The sequence below is a fragment of the Morone saxatilis genome, unplaced genomic scaffold (assembly GCF_004916995.1).
Source record: "Morone saxatilis isolate NCDOM2014 unplaced genomic scaffold, NCSU_SB_2.0 Contig8, whole genome shotgun sequence".
In the NCBI taxonomy this organism is placed as follows: domain Eukaryota; kingdom Metazoa; phylum Chordata; class Actinopteri; family Moronidae; genus Morone; species Morone saxatilis.
In genome coordinates, this window is record NW_023340257.1 from 23,814,224 (window position 1) to 23,827,393 (window position 13,170).

Genomic DNA, 13,170 nt, shown 5'->3' on the forward strand with positions numbered 1-13,170 from the left:
GGGCCAGAAGCAGCAGAGCATGGAGAAAAAGGCCAGACCCAGGTAGTCCTGAGGGATCATCAGAGGGAAGTTGCTCTCGCTGTCTGTATCACTGAAGTCATCAATTGATGAGTCCTGGGATTCAAACAGAGTGCACTTAGGTTGAATTCAGGATAAAAGGTACAAATAAAGCATCTAATGGCAGCTCTTTTTGCAGATAGTTTTGTTTTTGTTTGCCCAGGTTTTGAGATATTTGCCTCCACATCAACACAATGAAGATGTGAACTGAATTTCACAGCAATGTCACTCCAAAAATATATTATATTACTTAAACTTTAACTTGTATGTTTGTCCACTTGGTCTTGTCAGTTTTATTGAGGTAGTGGCAAACATCTTAACTAAAACAAAAAAAGTAAAACCACAACTATGTGCATAATTTAAGTGAAGTGACCCTTTAGACAATATTGAGTATTATTCATTTTAAAAGTTGCATTAAACATGCATGTTTTAACATAATTTGCTGTTTTATGGCACCCTTAAAGTAGCTCTTTTGTTATGTTGTATTCATGTCCTCCACAACAACTGTAAAACTTTGCTGGTGCCTGTAAGATAATGTGACTGAATGGGGTTAGTCTGGATGTGCACTAGCTCTGCTGACCGCAGGCGATTTATGACTCATGCATCTTTTTAAAACAGCTGCATATTCAATCTGACTTGCTCTCTCACTCTGACCCTGCCATATTACTTTGCTTGTTTTATTTTGTGCATGAAATAATTGTGCATTTTCCAAAGATGCTCCTGTAACGCTTTGTATACCAGCCCCCCTTTAAAAAAAACGCTTTTCTTCCCTCTGCTTTTAAATATTAAAGAGGATCAAACAAGGACAAATCAGAGTGCATTATTACACACAGTACTTTAAAGATTAGTTCACAAGGTTATCTCAGTTTTTCTGATGTCATTTACTCCACATGGTGGTTCTGCTGGTCTGAAAAAATACTCTCTGATGTTAGGATTGGTTTGTCCTGTGTGGAATTATTCTCAGAAGTGACCGCCCTGGAGTATTTTTGTTGACATGACGCAGTTATGACCATAAGGACAGATATCTCTAAATGATCCAGAAAAGCCAGATAGAAACCACGCTCACGTCTAAAGTAACTCAGGACGGGACACTCCTAAGGTCATCTCTCCTGCTCTGGCATCATATTGATCAGCTACACAGTGAAAATTCGAGAATTAGACGATGAAGGAGTTTTGGGGGCAAGTTTGAGTCCGTTAACTAAGCGTCTGAAGTGAAACAAAGGAGGAGATGTTGTGTTGTGCCTCTTTGAGGTCACTACAAGGTTTTATTCCCACAGGCCTGCGCCTTTGCATTGCTGCACTACTGCCAGCATTCAGAATGAGCTTTAAAAAGAAAAAGTTATTTTGTGTGCTGTCCTTTTGTCCTTGTGGAGCTAACTACCTAAACTTTGTGGCAGCCAACTACTCTGGATTTTAATGGTGTGTGGTACTACTGCATGTTTGTCCTCCTGCTGGTGTTCTTCATCAAAGTAATAATTGTAAAACGGCCTTCAGCCTTTTTAGTTCACAGTGGGTAATTAGCCCTTTTGATTTAACCTCGCTGAGAGACTTTTCATAACAATTTAAACAACCCGGCAGCTACTTATTTGTGTAATTTACAGCATATACATTCTCATGCTGACTCCCAAAACATCACATGACCACTGTAAGAGTCTTAAAGCTAATTTACATTTCAGTCCAGGGTGGGCTTTGCTCAGTGATCTATGAAATAGAACTGGCATCCTCCATTGCAACTGTAGTGTCATTACCTGCACCGCAGCAGGAGAGGAGCTTTATGTAATCTGGCTTTTTGACAGTAAGCATTCAATTGCTGCCTACCCTGAAATGCATTGCTCATATGTCTATTTTAAGTACCTCTTTGGCTCCCAGAATCTGTACTGAGAGTATGAGAGTCTCTCTCTAAGCAAAAAAGAGGATGTGGTAAAAATTAGATGATCAGGTATTATGATTATATATGTGTAGAGATGAAACAATTCAATCTAATCTGCAGCTATTTTGTTAACCGATTCATCGTTTCAAGTCAGGTAAATTAAATATAATTTGGGTTTGGACTGTTAGTTGGACAAAAAGGGACGTTTGAAGATGTCCCTTTAGACTGTGGGACATTATACTGGGACTTTTATTGCTATTTTCTGACATTTAATAGACAAGACAATTAATTTTCAGCCCTATTTATGTGTTACTGGTATTTCCCTTGAGCATCTGCTGAAAGGGAATGAGTGACACCGCTCGTCTGTAACTGTCATTATTTTGTTTTAAATGAATGATTGATTGAACAAACTCCCTCAACATCATGTCAGTGGCATATCTTACGTCAGAGTCGGGAAGCAGGTCGTCCTCATCATCCATGCTGTAGGACACACTGTTATAGTCCTGTGTCTCGGCCAGCAGCTTCCTCTCCAGTGTGGACCCAGGCCGAATGTCCATAAAGGTGGTCTCCAGGTAGTCTTTGCTGAGCAGGGGGTCTGCGTGGCCCCAGATGGGGGCTGGTGGGTAAAAGGACTCCAGTGTGCGAGGTAAGGAGCAAGGGTCCAGTAGCTGCTGCTGCTGAAGTTCAGGAGGATGTCCACAATAGCTCCTCCACGCTAAAGGAGGGTAGGCCCTGTCCTCCTCGCACTTAACCAAGATGCCCTTGAACAGCCCGCCAGGGGCCTGTCCAGTCCCGGGCCCTTGTCCCTGCACTGATGCCCGGCTGTTATTGGGGCTTTCTCCCAGAAGAGGGTGCTCCAGATCATCTAGATTATCCATGCCTCTCTTTTAATACCAGCCACACAAGAGGCCACCGCATCAACAACCAAATGTAATCTACAAATCGTTTTCCCTGAAGAGTGTCCGATGGGTTTATGCAAAGGCAGCTGCTTTGCTGGCTTTAGTGTTTCGGTGATAATCCATCTTTAATCCTATTCTTTAATTTTTCTCTTATTACAGGCCTTGGTCCAGAGGCCAACAACACATTGCAGGTTTATGAAGTAACCTTAATGTGCCAGTGGTAGCTTTCTCCTGTGTGCTATGGGATGTGGTGAAGTTGCGCGGAGGGATTCAAGATCCTCTTCTCCTCACATGTCATAAGCTATTTGTTTCAGGGCTCGATGGCTCAGAGTTTGCCCCATGTCTTCCATTTCACATGATTGAGTGTGTCAGTGTTCATGAATATGCTAATGTTGGCTACTTTCTCTCTCATACAATATGGAAATGTCAATTCTGATGATGGAAGACCTTGATTAGCCCCAGACACTCTAATGAAAATACTGGGCAACGTGATTTCAGTGTGATTTGCCCTCAGGATCTCTTGCAATAAAATCTGAAGTCTTTGTCTCTGAGCACGGTGTTGTTTTTAACGTGAAAGCATTGGACGTCAATCTTTCCCTGCAACGGTTCTGGATGGAAATGGCAATGACTTGAGTAAGAGGAGAAATGATTGTAAGGAGAACAACAAAAATGACTTTCAAGCTGTCATGACATGCAGCTGCATGTTTGTTCCTCTGCAGGAGTCTGAAAAAAAGAGCACTGATACTGCTTTTAAAAAAACAGGCCAAAGGCAGCGGGCCTTCAAATGACTGGACTGACGCACAGTGGGTTGTTTTGAAGCTTATATGCACAACCTCCAGCAGCAGTCAAACTAGTGGCGCAATGAACGGATTGGGGCCATATTTGAGGGCAGTTAATCTGTAAAAGCAATGAGGCTCCAGAAATAGAATCCTACGGTGCACATCCGCAGGTCAGCAGGCCTGCCAACACGCCTGTTCCTCTGTTGTTGCCTCAGGAAGTGATAATGAAGAAATCAAAGTCCTCTGGTGTTGATTTATGGCCGCGGGTCTGCTGCTTGTCACGTCAGCGCTCCTTTGGGACATGTATTTTTCATGTACCCCGTCCACCTTAAGAGGCTTTCATTCAGGACAGACGAAGAGTTGGGCAGCTCTCTATCCAGTTCTCTGTTGAGGATGTGCCGTTCTGTTAAGAGAAGGACAAGGTCACACAAAATATTTTGACTTTACAGCTTCCAAGGCTTCACTTTGGACCAGAGTCATTTTTCTTCACACGCACATACACACACTACTGGGGTTATACTGCTAAACCAAACCCCTACCCCAAATTCACATCACACACAAGACGTCAGTGTAGCGTAAGCGCTACTGAAGTGTCTGTCCATTCAGTCCACACCAGCACTGACCTTCGTCACAGCGTCATTGTCCTCAGAACCAGCTGTCTGCAGATATACTTCAGAAATTCATATACAGTAGCAGATTAGTATGATTTGAAAGGCTGTCTATGGAGATTATGCAACAACTGACTTGCTGGGGGTTGCATGTTGATGCACGTTTCTCAGAAGTGTATCTCCAGAAATTAACATTAACCTAAGTACAGAACTGGCCTTAGCCAGTATGAATCCAAACAATGAGAGCCAGCTTTTTGACCCCAGAGGGAAAATGGGTCCCCACAACATGATTAATACAAGTAAATACATAACCAGCCTCAATGTACTGTCCTCCAGTATGTGAAATGGTAACCATTGGAGTTCACTTGCTCGCTGCACATTAAAAACAGAATGGGGCTCTAATGATAAATATTTTTTTAATGTGAATACTATACATATCTACCCATGATGTATTCATTCACTGCAAAGTAACTTTATACACAAAACAATGCAACCTTTCAAACTATGACATATATACGATATATAAGATATTTTTCTTTTCAATTCATTATTTTCCTCAGTCGATTTTCTCACTTCAGTTTAGTTTTTATTGTTTCAAATGTTTAGTTTTAGTTTTTATTTATTCAATTTTAGTTTTAGTTTTTTTAATTATAACATGTTGTCAGGGCATTTTGTTGAGAATAGGTATTACAATTCAAACACTTTGTGAAGGAAATTATTCACATTCATGTCAATAAATACATGCACCAAAGTCTCATGTCATTTCAGTTACTTTTTTATAATAACCCTGAATACAAGGTAATAAATAATAATAATAAAATAATAAGGTACAGTGTAGTAGTTGGTGTTAATGTACCTGAGGTGCTGGGTGTTTGAGAAAACTACTAACTCAGCTCTGTATCTCTGATGGATACACATGCTTGTAGCTCAATACAGGGACACTGGAAACGGAGACACATTGTAATTCTGAACATTCCTGCATAGTTACTGCAGTGCTGAAAATGGCCTGAGTCTTAATGATACCTCAAATGTAAACCTCCAGTGAACTGTAGAGGTAGCCAGGGTACAATTTACAGCTTTTTAAATTGACAGATGCCTTCTGTATAATGGGAAATGGACCCTGAACACGTCTTTTTTTTTTCTTCCTACATTCTAGTTGCTTAGGAACCATGTCAGTAAGAGCCAAATATGCATTTCTTACGTTTAAAGTGGAAAATGGCTTGATGTCAATGGTCTGCAGTTGCTGATTAGTGTAAGTGCAAAAGTGAGTCCACACTAGGCAGGCTACGTTTGAAAATGCACCTTTTCCTCTCCGTTTCGGCACGTCATCAAACACTAAGCCAACCTTTCTTACTTGAAAAGCTTCCCTTCCCTGTGATTTTAGTGTATAAATCTGAAAACATTAACATTTAGATTTAGCGCAGACACTAAAAAGCAAAAAAACTCTGTGATCACTCATTTTCAGTGTCAATATAGCCAATCACATAACACAGCTGTTGTCGTTAAGCTGTATTTATGTGTTATTTTGTCACCACTTCGCAATCCTAACATATTGATTTGATCAGTGCAGCAGCAAATACTATTAGCCTGGTTAACATGTCGTATTTATGAGTCAAAATCAATTTTATTTTCATGTTTTAGTTTATTTTAAGACAGTTGTCAGGATGAAAAAGAAGAAATTTAACCATTTTTCTCTGCATTTTAGCGTTAATGGAGATCTTTTAAAAAAATACCTGCATACCTTAGTATGGATACATGTCATTTTTACATGTAAATTATGTTTTTAAATGTAGCCAGCTAGTGTAAACATTTACTGTATGTGTTAACAATGTTGATCTATCCATGGTGTACCCTGCCTCTCACCTAATGCATACTGGGATAGGCTCCAGCCGCCGATGGCCCTGCACAGGATAAGCCGCTTAGAAAATGGATGGATGCTTGGATATACGCCCCTGATTGCCCCATAACATGGAAATGATAAGTGACTTAAAACATCACATAGTGGTGTTAAATGATGGAAGTTAAACTCAAATATGACTGACTTCATGTATGCCAAACTGGAATATCTAAAATTAGCACAAAACTGAGTGTTGGAGAAATGCTACCGTGATCCGACATGTGAGAAGAGATGAAAAAGGTCTCTGTATTGTGTGTTAAGGGTCTTTTGATTCCCGGTAGAAAGAAAGTGTCATTTCAACAAACTACATAATATCTCATCAGTAAGTATTCATTCTGCATGGCAGAGTGCTTCAGAGGCTTGAGATCAATTCAATGAGTCGTTGTTGCACCCTTCACTGCACAGTACAGAAAAAAAAACTGGAATAATTGGGTGTCTATGGGCTGGCGTGGTGCTGAGGGCTGCATTCTGCTCTGTGCGCTGATACTGCTTCGCCGTGCAAACCCCCCTCCACTCTTCCTCCTCTTCACACACCCCTTTATGGAGGGTTAGTGTCTCTCATACTGAACAAGCTGAGTGATCGTTCAACACGCTGACGTCAGTAACGGCTCCGAGCAAACTGCCTCCCCCTCGTCACACGCACCCACACGTATCTGGACATATGGTGCATACTGCACACATTCACTTGCGCTCACTCACACACTAATATTTGTAGCACTTCGCCAGCCTTCCCTCTCTCTTCGGTCCCCTCCCGATCGCTGCAGCTTCATTCCAGGAGAGATGCACTCAGCTTTATTACACCCCCCCCTCCCTCCTGCACCTCTGCCCATCCACCATAAAAAGACTTCTGTCAGCTGTATTATAAGCTTGCCTCCTTTTCTGATTCTGCAACGCTCATAAAACATCCAGTCAGGTAGAGGGAAGATTGCAAGGACGCCGCTGCAAATCACCACCAACACTTTTACAGGAGATCCTTTTCTCGCTATCTCTCTCCTTTTTAGTCTGGTGCTTTGCCATACACATACCCAGCCACACATTTACTCAGCTCCCGTCATTACTTCTAGCTCTCTTCTTTTGCTTTTGATCTGACTCCCTCCCTTTTTCATAATCCAGCCAATACTTTCAGCAAAGTCACTGTACAAAACTTAAAACTTGTCTGTCTTGGTACAATTTCTACTTGCTGCAGAAAAGAAATCTTGTTCTTAAGTCATGGAAATGTGCAACCAAAGTGAAATACTGCTTTAAACCCCTGTCGCAAAAGCAGAGAACTGTTGCTGCTGACTCTTACATAGATTTTCAGCAACTCCGCAGTCTTTTTGAAACACACTGACTCTCTGTCTCTCAGCACACACTCGGGCACAGAGCTGGAAGTAATTGCTGTAATATTTCAGTTGATACAGATTGAGGAGATGCAGATACAGTGAACAGGCTTGTAGAAAAGAAATGGCATAGTGGCTGCAGGAAATTGGAGCTGTAAACGCTTGCAGGCTCTAATAAAAAGACATCTTGAAGATCAGAGATGTCAGGCTGATAAGACCAGAGCAGGCTTCCAGATATGCCAAACAAAAATCTGAAAGCCCAAGTGGCAGTTAAATGGCCCTATTGATTTCATTTCCAAACCCTTTTCTCACACTCTCTCTCTCTCTCTCTTCCTTGTCGGTGTGGAGCGACTGACAAGAGCAGAGAGGAAACTGAACAGAAAAGATAGCAAAACACAGGCGGCAAAGTAGAGCGGGTTGTACAGCTCGTGAAGCCCAAAGTAACATCATGTTCCTATGGAAACAAATTCACCATGGAGTGGAGTGCTCACTGCAGGATAAATGAAGCAGAGGCTAATTTGCCATTTCAGTACAGTTCCTCTGCTCGGCTTGATAATAACTGGATGGGATAATTCCAGCGTTGCTGTGCCTTCCAGTAAGGATGTGTTACTGTCACATTAGACAGCAAAGGATGGATAATTTCCACAGAATTACTCTATAATAACAAATGAGCGGGGTCACGCCGGGCGCTGGGTTTACTTGAACCCCCCTGTGCAGAATATGTGTATGACAGTGTGAGCTCATTAATCAGTCCACGGTATGCCCTACTCTAACCCCAGACACACACACACACACACATACACACAGTAATTAAATTTTCTTAACATAACTGCACATACACTCGCAAACATGCATGTAGTCCTTTGCAACCTTGCATCATCTTGCCCATAAAACAGTAAACAGTAAAAAAAAAAAAGTTCTGCTCTGCCTCCCACATGCTCACATATATAACTACACACACACACACACACTATTCGCACAGCTGGTGCTTGTGTGCAATGAGGCCCGAGGAATGGGAATGTGCAATATGTTGCAAATGGCTCCAGCATCTCTGCAGAGTGTGTTGTATGTTGTACTCAGTGTTCTGTAATGTGCATCTGTGAACACACATGGGACACACTGTACAGGGACTGGCTATATCCCACGATGTTGCGTTGTTTGTGTATTCATTTGTGTGTGGGTGTGTTTGTTTGTATGCATGTGTGTGGATGTGCCACATGTGCTTCAGTGTCTTCCACAGCTGCTGCCACTTGATGTACTTGGATGTTACTGTGTAAAAATACAAAATTGACCATGTAAGATAAGGTTACTTAAAAGCTTGTTGAATTCACTCGTACATTTCCAATAACATATAACACACTCTATACCAAGCTGTACAGAAGTGACTTGTACATATTTCAAATTTCCAGTAATGGAAATTAAATTTACACAATACACTTCATAAAAAACAAAACCTAATTAAAATGACCAGCCTATTATCAGTTTAATTGTAGTAATTTGTCAAACACTGACATGATTTGCAAAACCGTCACAATGCTTAACAGTGGCTTAACAGGCTGCAGATGCCACCTGTGTTTACATTAGCCGTCACTGCAATCAGTGTAATGATGCTTGGTGCTCAAACACAGTCAAAGTTGATGGACGTTTCCCAGATGTCGACTTTTTAATGCTAAGATGTAACACATAATATCTGCCCACAAGCCACCAGTGTTTTTGTTACTGCTGTTTGACTCAAATTAAGAAGACGCACTACAGGAACTACATGAGGTCCTCAGCAGTCACATGACAAAACAACCAGGCTGCATTATTATTGTAGCCGGTGACTTTACTCAAACAGATCTCAACACAGTTTATCTAAATTCCACTAGCACATCCACATCCCCACCTGGAGAACAAATACCCCGGACCATGGTTGCATTAACATTCCTGTCAGCTACAAAGCCCCCCCCCCCCACTCACTCTGGACAATCAGCCCACATTTCCCTGCTTTTCCTGCCAACTAGTGCCCAGCTGATTAAAGGGTCAAAACCATCAGAAAAAAAAACAATTAATGTAGACAGACGAAGCTACAGCGGCTCTACAGGACCGTTTTGAGTGCACAGATTGGCACATGTTTAAAGAGGCTGCCACCCAGGAGAATCACATCGATCTGGAGGAAAATACACCATCAACATCATACACCAGCGAATGTGTCAATGATGTGATCACAAAGACAATAAAATCATTCCCTGAGCAGAAAGCCTGGATGAATGGAGAGGTGAGGGCAGTATCTAAGGCCTAATATGCTTTCTTGTCACCAGTATCTAGTCTGAACAACTACCCTCCCTTTGGGACTCACCCCCATTCTGCTTTAAGAAACTGGTTCTGCACATAAAGAATAAAATCCCAGCCAACCTGGACTCTCACCAGTTTGCACTCAGAGCCAACAGATCCAGAGAAGATACCATCCACGCAGTTTTCACACACTTTGAAAATAAAAACACCTACATGAGAATGCTGTTTCCCCACATGAAACTAGTTAGTACTCTGGGTTTGAGTAATATCTTTAACAAACTAACAAACGGACACAAACGATCACACCACCTCCCCTCTAGTGCTCAACGCCGAAGCCCCTCAGGCCTGTGCACTCTGCCCACTCCTGTTCATGCTGTACACCCGTGACTGCATCCCCCCCGACAGGGAGACAACTCTGTTGTGTTGAACGCGGACGAGACCACCATCATCGTCACTCCATATTGGGAGGAAATTAACAATCTTGCAGAGGTGCACAGAGAACAATCTACTGCTGCTACGTCAGAAAAACCAAGGAGTTGATAGGGAAAAGGAGGAAATGGCACACACCACTGTTTACATCAGTGGAGCTGAGGTGGAGCAAATGAACAGGGAATCAGCATTACGGAGACACACATATCTACCGTATTCCTTAAGGAAACTTAAGACGGCAAAATTCCTGTGCCAAGTTCTTGTTAACGGGCCAGGACAGGAGGGCTTTGTAGTGGGTGATTAAAACCATCCAGAACACGATTGGCACCCATCTACCGAGCATCAGTGATATCGGTGAGGTGAGGTGCCTGCACAGAGCCCAAAGGATACAAACAGACAGCACCCACAGCTTGTTCACCCTGCCGCCGTCTGGCAATCAATACAGAAGTATCCACTGTCATACTACCAGACTTCAGAACAGCTTCTTTCCTCAGGCTGCGACACTCCTCAACTCATCCTCTGCTCTCCACCATAAATAAAAGACAAGAAACTTCACATGGACATTGAACAAAGTGTACATACTTTCTGGATGTATACATGTATATACAAGTAACTTTATATGTTCTAATTTAAATATTTGTATGTATGTTGTGTGTGTATTATGAAGGAGCTACAACTTTGTGTTGTAAAATGAATAAATTGACCTTGATTAAAATGTATGTGCCTGTGTTTATCTTTGTGTGTGTGTGGTATTGTTAATTTTAATGTGGTGACACAAATCTATTCACACACATTGAGGACTCACCTTCAATCTATGAGACATAAAACTCACACACAAGGTAAACCATTGAAGTTTTAGGATTAGTTAAGCTTACAATTATACTTAGGTTAAATTAATTGAATTATGGATTTATTTAGTTATGTAGCAGCTAGGGTTAAGGTCACGGTGAGCCTTTAAGGAACGAACACGAATCAATACAACGTCCTCACAAGAAACCAAAACAAGTGTGTGTTAGTTTACACGTGGAACAATGAGCCTGAATGAGGTAATTAGCCTCTCACAGATCTTTACATGAGCGATGATGTATTACATGGTCTCATCATCATCCTCACAGAGGGAGGGCGTATTTGTTGGCCTCTAATTGACAATGACCCACACACACACACACACAGACACACACACACACACACACAGTCAGGTCAAGAGCAGAGAAAATACCTGCTCTTAATCAGGAACGCTGTCAAGCAAAATGCCCCGTGTGTCCTTTGAGAGCACTTAGACTAGCCTTTTCTTCACACTGTACCCTGTTTTAGTTTCCATTTCACACTGAAATAGGCTATGTGATCTCCCAAATTAGATTCTGGCAACAGGATAAAGGATTTCACATTTTCTGCCTGAACAAAAGATATAAATGTGTTAAGGGACGCAGGTGTGTCAGGTTGTCTGAGGTTTTCAGGAATGCTGCATGAGTGTGCTTCGGTTTTATATTACTGCTTACCAGGCTCGTTGTACGGCAGTAAATACATGAACAATAGAGCAGAGCTGTGTGTGTTTGTAAAGTGGGGTGGCTCTGCTGCTGCTGTTGGGGTTCTACTACAAAACAACATATCCTCAATTGTACATCTTCATAAATATGCACAGATAAAACAAATTTTCAGTTTGATTAACAATGAAAACTCAAGAGCTCCAACGCAGCGTAGGTGATATCAGTCTGGTCCATTATATTACTGTTGTATGAAATTTGTCTCACTTACAACAGAAACATATATAGATTACTAACATTAGAAACCCAATCATAAATAATAAATCACCTTTCTCAAATATTAGCAATGAATCAATAATTGAAAGATTTCATGTCCAAACATAGATTGACTTAACATGCAAGACCCACTGTGACAAATTACTGCTGACAGGAAAAGTGAAAACATGCTTCTAGTTGAAGAGTGCGAAGAAATGTACACATGAAGCGCTTTATGGCCACATGTAGGCGCTATTGGCATCATATTTCAGTATGATGAGCACTTCCCAAAAGAGGAACCTTTATTCCAAGAATCTTTTGTCAACAGCTCACAGTTCATAAGTTATTAGCCAAAAATGTTTAGCCTAACTGCTTCCTTATTATTACTTAAAAGGACCAGTGTGCAGGATTTAGTGCCATCTAGTGGTGGAGTTGCAGATTGCAACAAAGTGAGTACTGCTCACCTTCCAAGCATGTAGGAGAAACTACAGTGACAGCGTAACTCGCCAGTGTTTGGTTTGTCCGTTCAGGGCTAGCAGAACTATAATATAAAGAAAATACCAGCAGACTGTGTAGAAGAGGACCAGCTCCCTCTGTAGATAAAAACAGCTCATTCTAAGGTAATAAAAACACAGATTTTTGGTAATTTTTTTAGGTAAATAAACATTAATGAAAACCTGCCTATTGTTTTATTCCATTTCTGCCACTAGATCCTCCAAAAATGTTACAACACTGCATATTTAAGCCTGTATAATATTTGAGACATTGATGATTTTATGCATTTCCCATTATTCAAAAATGATATTCATTAAAATAAAACTGATTTTCACAGATATAAAAAAAAATGAAGCAACAATCTTCTAAATCCAGCAGGTTTGAAGTGGAAGCATGTAGCTCTGGGAGTAGTAAGAGTGTGAATTATTTATACATTAAGAGCTGTCGACATATTTTCAGTGTTTCAGGAAACCTGTGTGCCAAATTTCACTTCTTTAACGTTTATAATATTTAACAATAGTAGTATTTAAAATAGAGTAGTGAGGTAAGCCGTAAAAAGACTGCAAAGAAGCAAAGATTAATGTCACTAATAGTTATTATTAATGATATAAACATTTTACTGAGATAAACAATAGAAATTATAATTAGTTCAACTTAATCACGTTTATTAAACTATTAAAATTATTTTTATGAAACTAATTAAAATTATTTATGTTTTTTTATATATTTGTTTAAATTCAACCTCGAGGCTGTTTCACAAAGGGAAAACTCACTGGTGGAGGGGGATAAACAAGGAGAACATAA

General features: G+C 40.9%; 1 protein-coding gene across 1 annotated transcript in view; it reads right to left on the minus strand.

Moving 5' to 3' along the window:
- The window catches only part of tmem91 (transmembrane protein 91), a 15,537-nt gene that overhangs the window by 2,038 nt on the left and 329 nt on the right, over positions 1-13,170 (minus strand). The window contains exons 2-3 of the mRNA XM_035680675.1: positions 2,371-4,008; positions 3-114 (exon numbers count right to left, since the gene is read on the minus strand). Coding sequence (XP_035536568.1) covers positions 3-114; positions 2,371-2,805 — 547 coding nt within the window. The 5' untranslated portion in view covers positions 2,806-4,008. The remainder of the gene's footprint in view (positions 1-2; positions 115-2,370; positions 4,009-13,170) is intronic.